Below are 18,877 nucleotides of genomic sequence, written 5' to 3'. Positions count from 1 at the left end.
AGTGTGTTACGTATTGGGCCTGTGCCTGCGCCTGGGTCTGATTATGTCAGCGGCATGAAAAACATGAGTAGTTCGTCCTTAGCACTGTTTACATTTCATTTGCATTTGTTGCCACACACACGGCTCGTTGGTCAATTTCATTTATAAACATGTACACATATCATAAAGCAACAACATTTATTTATCTTTGCTCCTTTCTATTTTTTTGGGGGTTGGGCTCAAGCATTTTGCACATTACGTTTTAGTTATGCTGACGACGCAGACACTCAAGACTCTGTGTCTATAATAATAACCTCAAGTTTATATAAATTGAGCTGCGTCTAGTTTCTAGGCTGTGTGTGTGTGTGTCCTGTGTCTGTTGTCCTGTCAATCAAGTGATTGAGCATTGAACCCACAAGCAACGTGGCCAATCCAGATAGCCACAACAGCAGCAGCAACAAAAAATGTTGCTCATAACAAAAGGTCTGACTTATTACTGCGCTTCCTTGGGCACATTGATTGCCCATTGGGTTGGCCGGGCCCATTGCGCTGCGTCAAAAGAAAATTAAACAACAGCTAAGAATGCGCGACTGCTCAGAACAAATTAAGACTTGAGCACTTGAAGTTGAAGCAGCGATTAGAATTCTTTTATAGCAGCATGTTAACAAACTTATGCTATTAACAGCGTAAGCCTAAGTTATTAACATTTACATGTTAAGCAATAATTATATGTTAAAGCAGCATTAAAGTATTGCTAACAGTTTCCACTTATGTTATGAGCTGCCCAAACAGTTTGCTGTTATTAACAAGTTTATGCTACTAACAGTGTAAGTCGATGTTATTAGCAAAGGCATGTTAAGCATCATTATATGTTAAGACAATAATGTTAAAGCTAACAGTTTGTAATTAACAGCATAACATTAAATGTTATTCACACTAGTATGTTATGTATTAAGCCAACAGTTTGCTGCTATTAACTTTTTAACATTTATAGCAACATGTTAACAAACTTATGCTATTAACAGCGTAAGTCGAAACAACATTAAAGCTAACAGTTTGCACTTAACAGCATAACATTAAATGTTATGCAAACTAGAATGTTATGTTATTAACTTATTAACATTAACAGTCATTAATCATAATTTTATGTACTCAGCAGTGTCATAACATTAACAGCAGCATGTTAACATTTAAAATGTTAAGCTAAGCACTTATAGGCTGCATTTTCTAATTGAAACTACTACAGGGTATTGAAAGCAAGTAAGTAAGTAATAGAAATTGGCAGAGCAGGAGCAAGAGCAAGAAGAGAACGCAAGCAAATGCGTAAAGATAACACACATCATCATTCTGTTCTCTACTGATGCCACAATATTGTGTGGCAAGCAATGTAGTCAGCACAAAAATGGGGCAAACCTTTTACGCAGCAAGCAAGCAAGAAAGAGAGAGAGTGAGTGAAAGAGAGAGCAGATTCTTATTAATACTTTTGGCAGCAGCAGTTAGTTGGCCTTCATGGTCGAAAATTATGCAACATAAACTAAAAAATTAAATAGCACAACGCACAAAATCCAACCGAACTCACACACACACACACAGACGTACATAATGTTAAACAAATATTTGCTGTTATTTTCATTGAAATGCGGGTGTCTGTGTGTGTTTGCCCGCATATAATATATATTGTAGTTGGGCAACCACTAAAACCAGATATAAACACTTCTTGTTTATAAAGTTTTCGTTTTCGTTTTCATTTTCGCAGGCAACTGAACTGAACAACTTGGCAACGCTTGACATTTAAGACAGGCCAAAGAAAGCGAAAGAATCTTTTTATATGCATAGCTCTGCTTATTGTTGTTGTCACACGGTAAATGCAAAGTTTCAAGTGTGCGCAAGTACGAAAAGCATTTTAAATGCGCTCCAAACACTAAATAGTTAAGAGTTAACTTGAGTTAAGTTCCCACTGACAAAGCCAAAGCACAGTTGCCAAACAAATAAAGCTAAAGCTACAGATACAGATACAGATACAGTTATAAAGCTAAAGCTAAAGCTATGCGCAGCCAGCGCGTACCTCAAACGCTTCATTTCATATTAATGAAGCAGCAAACAACACACGCAATTTATGTGCCCTTTGACTATGAATATATATATATATATATATAATATATATGTGTGGCCTTTTTTATGCGTCGCAGCTGCAGTCGCACAGCATGGGCGAGATTTAATTGAAAATTTTTGTATTTTCGTCTAGAGCTGAGCGAACTCTAGGGGCGCTCAGCTGTGTTTGGATTTGGGGCCAGCTTAAAATTGTTTGCAATGACTTTGAAGTGCGGCACACACACAAATAACTGAACAATTTTTGCATACATATATAAAGCACAAACAAAATTGATAATCTGCTGCAATTTGCGTTTTGCTTTAAGGCGAACAGTCGAAATTAAAGAGCTGCGTGACTGTTTATGAGCAAATTCATAGGCATTTCTCACTACCCCAAGACGTTTTTACGACTTGAGAACTGAGACAGTCGAACAGTTAGACAGACAATAAAACATTTTCCTCTTATCGATGGCATTTTCTTGCGAGTTTGACACGCAGCTCGGCTGCTCGGCAGTCGGTCAATAATTTAAGTGCTCTTCGCATTGCGCTTTTCCAATATTTTTGCGCTTGTGCAATCCAAAGCAATTAGAGGCAGTCATAAAACACAAAAAGCTGAAAGTGAAACATACTTTTGGCTGTCCGGCTGTCGCTCAGCTACATAAGTAATTGCCAGCGTAGGAAGGTCAGTTGGCTGACTAGAGTTTTCGACTGATTGATAGCGCCAGAAGTTGCTGCTGCTGCTGCTGCTGCTACTAACGAAGCGTAACAGGTATGAAATGCCACATGTCATATAACATATATAGTCTATATATGCTTATATTGTAGTCTAGTTGTGGCACGTGGCGGTTACCCAACCAAACATGTGCAGCAGCCAACCAAACTCAACTCAACTTGCTGCCAGTTGCGTCCGTGTCTTTCGTTTGGCCAGCGGCATCGATTGCAGCAGTAACAACAAACACCCAGGAAAGCCGCAAAGCCAAACATAGCCAAAGCACAAGCTGCACAACTTGCATGTTGTAATGAGCTAAGCTGTGTGTTCAGCACTACAAGCTGAGCAAGCCAAGCCAAGCCAAGTGGCTGTCTCCAGCTGAGAGCTTAGTGCTCGGACAAGCTTTCGTCATTTGCAAAATTAATTAAAGCGAACTGTTCATATTGCAGTCAGCAGTAGAATAGAATAAGCCCAATAGATTGGCAATTATCGATAGCTTCAAAATATACGCAATGGCTCGTTCGCTCAGCTCAATGCAGCGCTAATTGCATCGATAGTTATGCTAAGCTCTTGGCTGCATTTTATTTATCGATAGTGTTAATTAATTAGACTATTTAGACTGCGCAGCAATTGCAATAATCTGAAGCAATAGATTCGCTTATACCTTAAAAATATTCGCAATGACTCGATCGCTCAGCTCAATGCAACGCTAATTGCAGCGCTTTATCGATAGGCAGACTATCAACTTTAGCTGGTTACATAAAATTGTTAGCAACACCAATTGACAATCAATAACATTATTTGCATTGGCTCTAAGCCGCAATGCAAATTTAATCAGTACCAGAGCACAGCAGAGAAGAAAAGCAAATAGACAATTCAAAGTGCAGGCCAAAAGTGTCGCCTGTGCTGTGGTTCATAAATTGCATGAAAAAGAAAATAGAAAAATGATTTGCTTTGCTTTGTGGCGTCGCAGCAAAAACTCATTTTAGCATATTTGCATTTGTTTAACAGCAGCGAGAGAGCAAGAGAGTGAGCGCAATTGGGCAGGCCAAGTTCAATTAGTTTTGAGTTTGTTTGTCGCATTTGCATGCGAATAGCAGAGAGAGCTGTGGCAAGTGCAGCAGCAGCAGCTGCATTAAAGAGCTGGCACTGGAAACTCAATCAATGATGAAATGCGTGCAACGAGATTGGCAACAGTAAGAAGCCACAACAGATGCTGCCACACAGCAGTCACGAGCCTCGTCGCTGCAGGTGACTAAATGGATTCTCTCTCACAACCCCCCCCCCCCAAAGTCTTTGCTTGCATAAACATTTGCCAGCAGCAGCAGCACCAGAGTCGGTGTCCTTGTTGTGTGCTGCACGCTTCATGTCATGCGGAAATTGAATAGTTTCCGGTATCGAACAATGATTACTTTTGGAAGCAGCACACACACACACACACAGATAGATAAAGCGTGAGCTAGCAGCAACGTGAATTTGGTTGGCATTGTCCTTCGTTGCTCGTTTTGAATTTGTTGTATCTTGTTGTGTCGATTTGCTCATAAATTTATAAAGTTTTTTTTTGCTGCTGCTCTGCGGCGCCTTAGCCTTAGTCCTGGCATTTTGCCTACCATTTTGCTTGCATTATTTGTTACTCATTGTTATTGTTGTCTGGACAGCATAATTGAAAGCATTGAAGCGCTACATTTCGCATTAGTCGCTCTCGCTGTTTGGTGTGTGGGGCAGGGCAGGAGGAAACTTTTTGCCACGGCCAAGGCCTTCATTGACATTGAACCTTCAATATCCGTTTTGCGTCAAATTGAAGCTTATTGTTCCAACTGCCAGCAGCATGAATCACTGACCCCCCCAATCCACCCGCTTACCTGTCGCCTGTCATGCTATTGCACTCAAAAACACACAGCCGCGTTATCAGATTTGAAGCTCCAACTTTTTGCCACAATATAGTTGCAACTCACCTGCAAGAAAAACAACAAAACAGTAAAGCGTAAGCAAGAATGATATATATATATATATATATATATGTATGGATTTATAAACAAGCCAGCGCGTGTTTTTCATTTAAAGAGGCTGCTTTGCATTGCAATTGCTGTTATAAATTATGCTGAGCCATGACGGATGCGGCGCATCAGCCCAAGAGGCCAAAAACGTAGCAAATAACAAATCGTTTAGCTCAGCATAGAAACTCCAAAGCAGTCAATACAATATAGTCGATATATTAATTATGCATTAAGCACTTGCAGTCAATCATTTATATTTTATAAATATAATACATAATTCAAATAATAGCAGCTTTGATTGAAAGTTTTAATTGGGAGCACGCAGCTTAATTTAAAATTTAATGAGCACTTGTAGTCAATCATTTATATTTTATAAATAATTTTATATAAGCAAAAATAAACTTACATATATACATACATATTTAAAATAATAGCAACATTGATTTAAAACCAACTTTTAATTAGCAGCAATATTAAAACAGTTTTTAAACCTTTTCTTGCTTATAAAATAAACTCGTAATCAATTGTTATATAAATATTGCAAATAAAACATACATATGTTCTAAAATTAATGCAAAGCAACAAATAAATAGCTCTAAGCACTATACACATCGAATAATTGTTTAGCGTTTTAGCTTAACAACAAATGTATTCAATGTATTGAAAGCAACTTTTAAATTAAAATAAAAATTTAATAATAATTTATTTAATAATACAACATTTAACTGGAGCTTAGTTGCGCGCTCTTCTAGGCTCTGGCACATTAATTAAATGCAAACAATAATTGCAATTTTAATTTAAATAACAGTCCTCCCAACTTGGCTAACCGTTTAGGTTAGCCATAATGAGTGCACAGCGGCTTTTTGGCTTAATAGGCAGAGCAGTCTAACCCTTGGGGAGACAACAATGTGATTTTGTTTACCAAAAAGTTAAGCAATTTATTATTAAGAAACTTTTGGCCAAGCACTTGTGTCACACAGAGCGAGAGCAGGACACAGAGCAAGGCGGCCGCGCCTCAGAACACACAAATATAAATATGTGTGTGTGTGTGTGGGAGACTAGACCGTAAGTATATATATACTTAAATTGGGACCTGGTGTATGATAAATGAGCATATTAAATAAAACATAACATGGAAAAGTCTCTCAAAGTCCAAACCCAAAGAGAAATAAAATTCTGAGCAAGGCGCTGTCAAAAAGCGACTCGATGAAAGAGTCTCACAATTGTTTATGTGTGTGTGTGTGTGTGTGCGTGTGAGCGCGTGTTATGGAAAAAGTTTATAATGGGGGTATAGCTGTAAAATAGAACGAGAGTCTATAACTTTACTAACAGCAAATTATAATTTCTGTTTGCTGTCGCACTCAAAGGCAAAAGCAGCGCAGACTCTTGGCCAAAGTTTTAAGCCAAATATATAGTATAGACTTTGCCCAACAACTAATTGATCAATATTGATGGAAACTATAAATGGTAAACTAACCATGAAAGCGATTTAAGCTCGATGCAAAATTAACATTTTAATGAAAAACTTAACTTTCAATTTAACTAGAATATTTTTGCAGTTTTAAACAAAGTTGCGTTGCCAACGGGAAATGCACAAAGAACACAAGCAAAACTTTTGTAAATAAATAAACAAACGCATTAAAAATGCATTAGCTAAATTTGTTTGTCTATATTATGCATAACAATTATCCATAGCAAAATGCGAAAAAACAATGAACTGTAGCAACAACAACAACAACAACAATTTAGAGAGAACCACATAAGCACATACATTAAATATCAAGTAATTAATTTCACACGGAATACGTTTTTGCCAAGTTAATTGGCTTAGCGCTGGCTTTTGCACCAACTGACTAACTGACTGACTGACAAACTGAAAGATGCTTGTCAGCATCAAGCTCTGTGTGTGTGTGCGTGTGTGTGTGCAGCATTAAACATTCAGCAGCATTCACTTGAGGCAAACACACAATGCACTGCGCACAAGAAAATAAAAAAAAGTATAAAAAATAAAATATTTTTTTAAAAGCCTTATAAACTTTCGTTCGACTGCAAAGTATTTGTGGTAACTTTTAATGCATTTATAACAGCTTTTTGTTTATAAATAAATTGGCTGAGCGCGCAACTTGCGTTTAACTCACATTTGCTACGTTCACTTTGCATTTGAAATTGCAAAAGCGCAACAAATATTGCAATGAACTTTAGCATGACCCCCGCAGAGAGCGAGAGAGAGAGAGAGCGCGAGTTGCAATGTTACTAATTGTAAACTAACTACCAACTTGACTTAATTTGTCTCTCAGCGCTTGCATTTGGGCTAAGCAACCAAAGCAATAAAAAATTGCTGGCAATTTACAAGTTTTTCTAGCTCATTAATTATTGTAATCAGTTGCCCAAAGAGAGAGAGAGAGAGAGAGAGAGAGAGAGAGAGAGAGCAACTGGGAGAGTGAGAGAGGCAGTTGGTAATAAAAATTATCAGCAACGCATATTTTCTTTTCCTAATGCACTAGTAAATAAATATAAAAACATTTTACAACAGCTTAGAGCTTAACTGCATTGCATTTAAATAAATATAAATAAATTCTAGTTTAAGCTACAGGCACAGTTTGCAACAAATAAATGCAGTTTGCAATATACAAATAATATTTGATATTTGATATTGTAAACTAATTAATTCCATTTAAAGCTGTAAAATAATTTCTGCAGCCTCTGCAAATTTTAATTGTTTGCAAATATTATTTGCAGCATTAGCGTTGCATAATTCCGAGTTCTTTTTAAGCCTTTGCCTAACCAAGCACAAGCCAATTGTAAAATATGAATTCCAATTACTGCATTGCAAATTAATTTGTGTTCTCAAGCTTTAAACCGGTTGTGGCTTAAACTTATTGAACTTATACTAAAAACGAAGTTAAGCGTAAGCATGAGCATTATTTATTGTGTGTAGCGGGCGCATGGGGCGTATGTGTATTGTATGCAATTTGTAAGCTTTTCACTTCAAAATTGTATGCAATTGTTTGTTGTTGTTTTTCATTTCCACTGACATGACAATGCATCGATGATTAGCGATACAACAAATAATATATGCATGCCCCGATAGACAAAAGTGCGACAGACAAAAGCTGCGACTGTTGGATAAATAGAAATGAAATTAACTTTGTGAAAAATGCTGGGCGGGCGGCTGTAATTTCAATTTGCAAATTGTGCAGCAGCTGCGAATGGGGAAATCATCAACAAGGCTTGGGCGCTAAACAATGTAGCCAGCCTCCCACCCATGTGCCCCATGTGCCCCATGTGGGGGTGTGGCCAGTTATTTACAGTTACCTGTTTGACATGCTCGCGACGATCGAATTCAATGACCGCGGGATTGTGATCAGCGATGCTGATGGGAGGCGCAGCTGTAGTTGTTGTCGTTGTTGTTGTTGTTGTTGTTGCTCTGGTGGTTGTTGTTGTTGCTTTGAGTGCCGCTGCAGCTGGCAGCGATATGGAGTCGACATTGCCTTCCTCGATTAGCGCCTGAGCAGCTTGCAGCATATGCGGCAAGGGCATCACATTTAGATTATCATCAGTGTGGCCAACGCTGCTGCCGCGCAGTCCAATTTCGATAACAATTTTGTTGGGCTGCTGTGTGGGCTGCGGCGCTGTGGGCTGCGCGGCGAGCAGACGCTGCAAGTTCTTGGGATGCGTTGCCGCCGATATGTAGTTCAGATCGCTTTTGGACAGATGATGCGTCTGCAGCGTCGAGTACTGTTGCTCCACCAGAGCGGCGCGCGTCTGCGCCGCCTGGTGGCCGCCATTGGCGGCAGCCGAATCGCTGGCAACCTTCTCGCGCAGCTTGACAATGTTCGATATGTTGATGCTGTTGGTTAGTGTGATGCCCGTGATGCAGACCAGGACAATGGTCAGCACAACGCCGCAGATGATGAGTGTGGGCATGCGAAAGCATTTTCTGCTGCACATTTTGACGATCGAGATTAACCGATTACCGATTACCGATTACCGAATTACGATTCACATGTGTACGTTTTGTTTAAGCTTTGTTATTGTTTTGCAATTGTTTTCGTTTCTTATCACACGCACTGCACTTGCGACTCGCTACGCATTTGTTTTTGTTTTCGCTTTCGCCTTTGCTTTGCTTTTGTTTTCGCTATCGGCTAGCGCTCAGCCGTCGTCGCACGTCTGCTGCGTTTCGCTGCTAAAACTCGAATGCAGCAGCGCTCCTCACACACAGCATCAGCTGCTGCTGCTGCTGCGGCTGCTGTCGCTGCTGCTGCTTTTGCCGTTGCGCTCTCGCTTTCGCTCTCGCTCTCTTGCTCTTGCTCTTGCTCGTTCACCTTGGCGCCGGCGCTGCTGCTGCTGTTGCTCCCGTTGACGGCGAAGCTGTCGCAGCTGCGCGCTGCGCCAAGCTCATTTGCATTGCTGCGTTGCTTACAGTTTTGTTATCCGCGCCTTTTGTTTTCCTATCCCGTTGCAGTTGCGCCTTTGGATTGATATTTAACTTTGATTGCCTTTGCTGTTGCACTTAATAAAGTTTGTTGCTTTTGTATTGTTAGCGCGTAAGCAAAGCAAATATATTTATTTATTTTATTGCGCTGCAATTTGTTCGTTAACTAAGCTATTTAGTTCTAATTTTGGCACTTTAAGCATTTAATCCAACGTTCTAATCGCTTTTGGCATGCAAACCAATTTGATACAAATTATTGCTAATTGAAATGCTGAATTGAAAATGTAATCCGTTAATATACACACCAACACAAACACACACACACACACTCATATATAGCAGCCCTTAACACTGCCTCAATTGGCAACGCAACTCTTTAAGCAGCGCAACGCAACAGCAGCCAGCGTCAATTTTCAAAGCTAACAGCAATCAAAACCAGCAAACACTTTTAGCTGAGCGACTAAAAAATACCCTGTTTAAATTGAATTGCACACACTGTGCTGCTAACTTTAACAGCAGCTGCATTGCTGCACTTGCAATATGTTAGCTTAACATAACATAGCAGCAATGCAGCTATAACATTTGCATTATCATGTTAAGTGCAGTGCTGTTAGCAGCGTATAAGAGTTCAACTGTTAGCTTAACATTACATAACGCTATGTAAATTTGAATTTAACGCACGTTTGACAAATGAAATGTATACAATTTTATTATATACAATTAATCATTTTTATAATTTATAGGGTATTTTGTAACTATGCCTATGCGCTGCTGCTGTTAAGAGCTCTTGCTTTCAAATTAATTAAACGACAAAGACGCAGCTTCATTAATTGAAATAAATAGAAGCGCACGCAGCAAACGAAAAAAAACTACGACGCCGAAGAAAATAAACTAATAAAAACGAAACTCTGAACAGTGTGAACGGGTGAAGAACGTGAGAAAGACTGTTGAACTGTTGACGGACAATGGGGCGCAACAAAAAGTGAGCTAAAGATTGCTATTGGGGCGTGTGTATATGTATGTGTGTGTGTGTGTGGCAGTTATTTGACATCTACGTCATATGCCCCAAAATATTTCGGCAAGCGAACAGCACAACAAGAAGCGTTAATATGCAATTAAATGAATTTCTTTATAGCCTCAGCGAACGAACGAACGCGTATGTATGCGTGTGTGTGTGTGTGCCTGTGTGTGTGTATCTGTGCGTGTCAAAGCCTTTCCATGCCAATAGCAAAGATTGCAAAGCCAGAGAAATCCGACTACGATAACCCGTAACCAAAAATTGTGGCGCGTGTGCAGATGCCATGAAAATTAAAAAAGAAGAAAAAAAGGAAAAATAGTCGCGGCGGCGCTGGCAAACGGCTAAGCCTAAAAGGAAAAACGAGGTAGCTAGAGCTCGGAATTGGATTATCGTTTAGGTTGGTTGGCTTTGCTTTTTGCGCTACACATCGCTGGCATTAATGATGGGACCGCTGCTAATTGATTTTTGTGCCTAGCCTAGACAAATTGCAATGACGAAAATGCAGCATTTAGTGATATATTTAATACATTTTTTATTTATAGTACGCACTGTTTTAAGTTGCATGCAAATAGAGCAACGCGCTTACTACTTTATGTATTGCTAATAGAAATAACTGGCAACATAATTTAAGACTTCAACTCTGCTAACAACTATTTTGTATTGCTAATAAGATTTATTTTAATAAAAGATTGTTTAACTATTTAGCTATATTTTGTATTGCTAATAAGATTTATTTTAATAAAAGATTATTTAACACAAACCCAGACCTGTTTGGGTTTTTGGGTTGTTGTTGGGTCTGTTTAACACTCCCAATCAATAAGTTTATCAAATCTAAAAACATAACATAATTTTAAATACTTTTTAAATTTAATTTTAAATATTTTTTGTAATCATTTTCTTTTATCGTCGACTGTCCATAGTTGAGCTTAAATAAATATATAAATAAATTGGCAAAACAGTTTAAGACTTGAAACTCTATTTCGAATTTAAATATTCAGTGTAATTTGTATTCAATGAGAAATAACTGGAACTATTGTCAACTTCTAGCCTAGTAATTTAACTAGACAAAATGGCAAAAAATCTACGTTACTTTAATTATTTGCACAAATCATTCACTTCCATTTATAGCATTTTACTTATGCGAATCACTTAGGCTGCCTGTCATTGCTTTCACTTAGCTTTAGCACAATTCACAGGCGCCAGGACAATAGCCAATGCATTTAGTAGTGTGTGTAGTTATTATTTTTGCCTCACTTTAGTGCTATCCATTAATAATCTGGCAGCAGAAGACTGAAGCGCAGAGCTCTGAAAATTGCGCTGACTTTCGTGTAATTATTTTCAACAGCTTTTTGCGCCAGCGTTTTGCCTCCGCCAAGGCCTCAAGGCGGCAGACCAGCAAACAGATTGCATTACAAGACATGCCGAGCAATGTGCCTCAGCTATGCCCCACCCCTCCCCCCTATACATTGTGTCTATGCGCACACAACGAGTTGATGGCCCAACTATGCAACAAGCGACAAGAATAAGTTGCCACAATTGCAGGCTGAAATGTCTAATGGATGCGAGACGCAGTGTGCGGGCGGGTGGGCGGCAGGGAGTGGTTACATTGACCGCTGGCAAAAGTTTATGAAATTTGCACAAAGTAAATTGCAAATTTTCGCATAGCACAGTTTTGTGCATGCGCCATTTAATTGCAACGCGGCGTATACGTAATAAAATTTACTTTCAACACGTTCGAGACAAATATTTTCACTCAAGCATCACACCATGGCGCAATGTGCTTTATAATTGTTATGCAGAAATTTTAATTGGTCAATTAATAAACTGCCAAGTGGGGCGCTGGCTGCTTAAAATTTTGTGCTTAGCATGCAAATTATTGCTTAGCATTAATTGAGTGCAGCAAAGTGTATTTCATAGTCGTAGCATACGCTTAATAAATCAACAAATACTTGCGTTCAGTTCGTTCAATTTATCAACACACATGTTTCGTCATTATTCTTGATTAATGCATAATTAAACTATTGATGAAGCCGCATCAAGCAATCACTCAAGTAAAAGTCATTAATTTGATACGACAGTGAAACAATGAAAATAAATAATCATAAAAATACAAATTTGCAGCCAAAATTCAGCTAAGCTTTACTTTTGCTGCTTAACATTAAAAAAACAATTATAACTTAAGCTACACTTTTGTTGTTGTTGCTGTTTGCATAATTATTAAATAGTTAATCAAATGTCTACGCAATGCCGTTTACTTGACATTTTCTGTTTGCTTACGCCACTTTGCCCGTATTGACAGCAACTTGGGACTCATTATATTTTCGTCTTTTGAACTCGGCTGCGTCGCTAGCCAAGATTAGTGCTAAGAGCTCAAAGGGGGCGCCACTAGAGAGCGCGCAGCAGCTTTACTAATTAGAGGATGCAAGGACAACACACACAGCTACAACATTCGGCTGTCGTCTTGTTGATTTAGTTAGGCTCTATTGAAATTGCAACAGAAATTAACACACAAGCTAAACGTGCATGCTACGTATGCATAATATGTCTGTTTATAGATAGATAGCAAAGACTGAGTGACAGACTGAGTGACTGACTGACTGACTGCTGCTGCTGCTGATGGAGTGACTGTCAAGGACTAAAAGCAATGCAGTTAACCTTGGCATTTGCCCAAAAACGTAACACAAAAACAAAAGCAAAAAAAAATTGCAGATGTTGCAGCTGCAGCTGCAAATGTCTAAATAATGCTAGAGAGAGGCGCCACACACACACACACACACACACACAGACACACAGCTAACATTTGTATATTGTTATTATTGTTATTGTTAATGCGTCAGTTGCAGCAGCAGCAGCAGCGCCGCATAATCATTTTGTGCTTGGTTAAGCGCGTTAATTTATTATGCGCCAGCGAATTGATTCTTAATTAAGCCATAAACGCGACAGCGGCGGCTGCAATGGCCATGGCATTGGCAATGGCAAATTGCATAACGAGGCGTATACGTAATAATGTCTGTCGTCTTATGCAAATACAACACTTAATGCGGCGGCTATTTGATTATCGAGTTACCAGCCAGCCTCCTCCTGCTTGAGTTGCCTTGACCAAAGGTCACAAGGAAACGCGCTGCGCTTTCGAATCGCAATCGATAGCGCAAAAACAAAAAAGAAGCCACACACACTAAATACAAAAACAAAGCGTGTGAGAGAGCAAGCGAGCTGGCGCGATTTTAATTAGTCACTGTCAATGGCACAAAGCTCAAGGCTAAAACCAGCAGCAGCAGCAGCCGCAGCAGCAAATACAAAACAAATGCGCAACACTCTTCGCATCGCAAGCCAATTGCTTGTGGCCAAAGACTTTGCTGTCGAGTGTTGCATTTGCATTTCAATTGGTACAAACAGGTGCATGTCCGCTCTATAATATGCCTGACATGTATTAGAGCAGCAAGCTGCTTGAATTTGTTGGACAAAAGCTGCAGCTTGTAACTCTTGTTGTCAATATGAAACGCATTTCATTAGTTTGGATTTCACATTTTACAATGTGCTGGCAGCAGCAGCTTCAACAACAATGCTTTGTATACCAGTTAAGTACGTTCTAACGTTGTTTTGTTGCCCTAGCTACAGCATTCTGGGCATGCTTTTATTTATTTTCACAACAGAGCACACAACACACAACACTCTGTGCTCAGCTTTAACATTATTGTTCATATATTTGTTGGCAGCGAACAATGCATTCAGCTTTTTTTTTAATAAAATACGCACTTTATCATAGATGTAAGCAACGACTCAGGGCATGGCTCACTTTTCACTTTTGTGTTAATTAAAATGCAGCCAATTATTTTTGACATACAAATTTATTATTACTTGCTCAACGATTTCTTGGAAGAAGCTGGCAGCGCAAACAATTACGCTCAACCTCTGGCTCAGTTTTCCAAGTATCTTATTACCCAAGTCTGGGGTTATGGCCTGGTTCGGTTCAGAGGCTAACTAAAAATAGCTCCAAAGATATTACTGTGCAACTGAATTGAATTTTTGAGTATGTAATTTAAGCTGCAGCTGCAACTAATTGCAAGTGCATTTGTCTGTAATACAAAAATTGCTGTAATTCAATTTTATAGACTAGACTGCAACTGTTGCCTACTTTTTAGCGCATCTTTGCAATTTGCTGCATTTTTATTATTTTCTATCAATTACGTTTGTTTTTATATGTGAGCGGCTTTGAGTAAATCGATTCGAGACCACAGCTGATGACATTTCTAAAAATATATAGCACACAGCACAATACGAGCTTTGGCAATTAAAATGCAACATGAAGTCAAAGGAAAACTATAAAAGGAAAATACCGCAACGTGTTGGTCAAAAAGTCAGCAAATAATTTTTCCTTTTGTACAGTTGCAACATATACATATAAATTAAACAACACACACACACACACAGACAGGCGGCAGCGCTTGTGCGACAAAAGTTTGTAAAAAAAAAAATTGGAAATCGTCGCAGCGCAACTAAAAAAAAAAAGGCGCTGATAAATTGCCAGGTATATGTTTGTATTTGTTTTTATGTTATTTTATTTGTTTGTTTTTTTGTTTTTTGCTGTTTGCTTATTTTAGCGTTGCATACTTTGCGGCACAGCCAAAAGAATTATGAGTCGACAGGCAACAACACAAACGTAAGAAAAACAGGCGTGGAAAAGCGCAATGAATTATTAATAACGTGACCATAAGTCGCAGTCGATATCACAGCTTACAGCCACAAGACTTCCACTCAATAAAATGCAAAAGGCTTGTAAGACCAAAACCACACAAAAAACACAACGACAGCTACAGAGCCGCAGCCAGAGCCACAGACTCGAGCCAAAAACAGCAACAACAATAAATGTAAATTTTTCGGTGTCTTGACATCAAATCAAACGTGTCAAAACCAAAAGTCCTCAGCCACAAGGCAGCGCACAAGGCAGTAAACATATATATTTTTATATATAGATAGCTACAGTCGAGTCAAGTCGAGAGAGAGAGAGAGAGCGAGAGATGTGCCATGTTTTTATCTTTATAGTTTTGAGACACTTGGGGCTAAAAAGGTTGTGCATCAGGTCAAAGACAGTCAACAAACAGTTTATATAGACGTGTGTGTGTGTGTGTGTGTTGGCTTTTTTCTAATGCTAATGGGTTGCTTGTAAAGTTTACAATTTAGTATGAATGGGTTTTTAGTTGTGTGCTAAGAATTTGTACAAGAAATTTATTATTTTAGGCAAAGCATAGATGCATTAATTTTCAACTTTGTGTATTGATCGTGCAGCCAAAATATGCATAAGTTAAGCTTAGTCTTGAGCCTTAGCAAGACTTGCGAATTCAAAATTTATAAATGTAAATTATAATACTAAAACTTAGTAGCAAATTGAACTTGCAACTTTTTATGCTGCAAGTCTTTTGCTTTGCTTAGCTTACAGATTTTAGAAACTACCCAAGATTGTTGAAGCTATATGCTATTGTTGTTGTCGTTGTTATTGTTGATAAAGATAGCGCACGTAAAGACGTAACTGAGCAGCGAACAAGAGACATGCATTTGTTGCATACGCGCACTATGGAGCTTTATGTAAAAGATTGTGGCAAAAATTAAAAAATGTTTGCGCTAAACTTGATTGTTGACAGCTATAATACATTATAGATACATATCTATATAGCTATGGCTATGATATTGACTATCAAGCGTTTGAAGCTTTTAACAGCCTGAACAAACGCTCAAGCAAAACTTTTAACATAAACTGTTAAGCAGCGTCTGTAAGCTTAACATAAGTGAACTAGATCAGTTTAAATTTCATACATTTCAGGCTGTCAACTGCTAAAAAACATAGTTTTTTTTATAAAAATGTGCAGCCACGCCTCTTTTTATGTCAGCATAAATCTATGCGTATTTATTACTAGCAAAAAGGCCTCATAGCTTGCGTACTTTGCTAACTATTAATCTATATCAAATTGTGCTATAAAAAGCTCCATAGTGCAATGGCTCAGGCTCAGGCTTACTCCGAGCGCTTAAGTGCACTCGAGTTGCCTATAAACAGACACACACACACACACACACACACACACATACTTGTAGTCATATAAAATGACATACAGTGCAATGTGTGTGTGTGTGTGTGTGTGTGTGACTGGCACATTGGATTGGCAGACATGATACGCTTTTTGTCTACGCGCTCTCTCGCTCTCTCTTTCGCACTCTCTTTGGCAACAGGATGTGGGCAAAGGATGTGTTGTTGGCAGCGAAGGCCATAAGCCTCGACTGGGCTTTTCAGCTTGGTTTTCCTTCTTTTCATATTTTGTTGTTTTTCATTGGCTTCAGTTCAGCTTGCGCTTCATCTTTACATCTTTACACGGCTACGATTGCAGCATCTCTTGTTGAGCATTCCAAGTCTTGTTATTATGTTGCCCCAAGTGAAAAATGACGCATTATGCGTTATTATCCATGTGTATGTGTGTGTGTGTGTGTGGCTGTGTGTGTGTGTAACCCGCTCTAGCTACAACTGTGATTTATTCTATGCGCAAATTTCTAGCTCTTCTATTTTTGTATAAAATTCGTTTTATATTTTTTATTTCTCGCTACTGCCGCCTGCTGTGCGCTTTTTTGATTTTAGTTTGCCACACCCCCCCAGCCCAGCCCAGCCATCCCTGCCCAGGGGAGTGCAAAGTAAGGCTGACTTTATATATATATTTTATATTTTGTGCGCTTTCATATTTTCATAATTTATAAACTTTTTTTCTCATAATTTTTAGCACCTTGGGGAAATGCGCAAAAGCTTTAAATTCAAATGCAAATGTCTATCAAGCGTATACAAATTAAAAGTAACGAGTCTATTAAAAAGATTGCAACTCATTATTTATTTTTAATAGTTGCTAAATTTTTAAAAATTGCAAAACAAAGCAACGAATTCTAAACTCAATCGTTGTCGAATATTTGTACTAAAAAATAAAAATTTGGCAACAAGCTGCAAAATTCACATTGCAACAAGCTTAACTATTAATGTGTCTTAGTTAACATTGCATTTTAACAAAGCACAAAACTAATTTCAAGCATTTACTCAATCAAACTCAGGCTCGAAAACGTTCGCTCAACATTCAATTCGCAGTTAACTGTAAATATTTTGTAGTCACAACGCGTCCTATGCACTGTTAATATAAAAAGCAAACAAGACAAAACATGAAGAAGGAAAAAAAACGAGCGAAATTAAAAGCAACAACCTAAAATGGCGTCATTCACACACATTGCACTTTGGCTTCCGGAGTGGCCTAGCTGCAGGCGCTTGGCTGGCTGCAGCAATGTGGCAGCCACAATTGAATCTACGCGCCGCACAATGCAGAGCGAGCCAGTGCGGCAGCCCGCGGTGTCGGTGTCGGTGTCGCTGGGGCTCGATTCCTGTTTCAACGCATTGTTTATTGTTTATTTACGCGCGCACTCACAAAAAATAAAGCAAAAAAACAAATACTATATGCACTATATAGGTGCATAAACGGGCGTAAGCTGCAAAAAGTCAGAGCAAAGAGCTTGCTAATAGAATTTGGTTGCTGCTCTGCTTCAGGTGTTGCTGCTGCTGCTGCTGCAGGAAGTTGGCTCTGCTGCAGGTAGCCTTGAACACGATGCTGCTGCTGCTGCTGCTGTTGCTGCCACAACAAAGTGGTAGCTGAAAAAGTCGCTTGTGCTTCCGACCAACACACAGAAAACAGAAATTGCGAGGCGAGTTGTTGCGAGCGCGCGCGCGTTCAAGAGTTGCGTGGAGTTGACGCCACCAGCGCAGACGAGACATTAAACACGCCAGAGCAAAACATCAACACAAGAAGCGCCACACGCACACACACACACACACACAGCAGGCGATGCAGACAGACGACAACGACGCTACCGACTGCGACTACGAAGCAACCAACCGGCCTGGCCTGGCCTGGCCCAAGCAGCAGCAGCAGCAATGGTCCTCATACGGCGCCGCTTTGAACCGTTTGAACATCGTCGGCAGCATGCCGATAACACTGCTTGGGGTCGGGTTGGACTGCGCTGCACGCAGAGACGAGCAGCATACACACGCACGAGCGTTAGACGATTCGGATTGGCAAGTCGAGAGGCGAGTTCGCCAACGAGTTCGAATGCGATGCGTTGCCGAAGCAGCAAACTCAAAGCTACAGACGCAAAACCAGACGCAACGAATTAGCAATACTCTAACCTAAGCATTAAATTTGAAATCAATCAACGAACTAATTCATTAGCTTTAAGTTTCATGTCTTAAAAATTCAAATTCACTGCATTGAAACATTTGCAATATTTAAAATTGAGATTTTTAGAACTTTAAAATTGAATACATTTCATTTAATTTAATTCCTTGCATAATTTATTTATCAAAGTGTATTTCTTTTTTTTTTTTTTGGTATTATATTCTGCAATAGGTTTGTACTATAAGTTTTAAATATATTTATATAAATTTTTTATTTATTTTTTGGCATTATATATGCAATAGGTTTGCACTTTAAATTAAACGTTACAATATATTTTTGTTCATATATATTTTATAGTAGTTTTTTCAAGAATTCAAGTCATAATTTCCTATAAAATATACATTTTTTACAATCAATTGCCTATTTTAAATTAAATTTAATAATAATTTCATTGCTTAA

General features: G+C 38.8%; 1 protein-coding gene across 2 annotated transcripts in view; it reads right to left on the bottom strand.

Moving 5' to 3' along the window:
- The window catches only part of LOC108606664 (mannosyl-oligosaccharide alpha-1,2-mannosidase IA), a 44,998-nt gene that overhangs the window by 20,674 nt on the left and 5,447 nt on the right, over window positions 1-18,877 (bottom strand). Inside the window, exon 1 of one of the 2 annotated variants that reach the window (XM_017996990.2) lies at window positions 8,092-8,956. The exons of the other annotated variant lie outside the window; for it this stretch is intronic. Coding sequence (XP_017852479.1) covers window positions 8,092-8,727 — 636 coding nt within the window. The 5' untranslated portion in view covers window positions 8,728-8,956. Of the gene's footprint in view, window positions 1-8,091; window positions 8,957-18,877 lie in introns of those variants that run through there. 2 annotated transcript variants of the gene reach the window in all.

The sequence above is a fragment of the Drosophila busckii genome, chromosome X (genome assembly GCF_011750605.1).
Source record: "Drosophila busckii strain San Diego stock center, stock number 13000-0081.31 chromosome X, ASM1175060v1, whole genome shotgun sequence".
Classification (NCBI taxonomy): Eukaryota; Metazoa; Arthropoda; class Insecta; order Diptera; family Drosophilidae; genus Drosophila; species Drosophila busckii.
The sequence above is the reverse complement of the archived record's forward strand: the minus strand, read 5'-3'. Positions and strand labels throughout refer to the sequence as shown.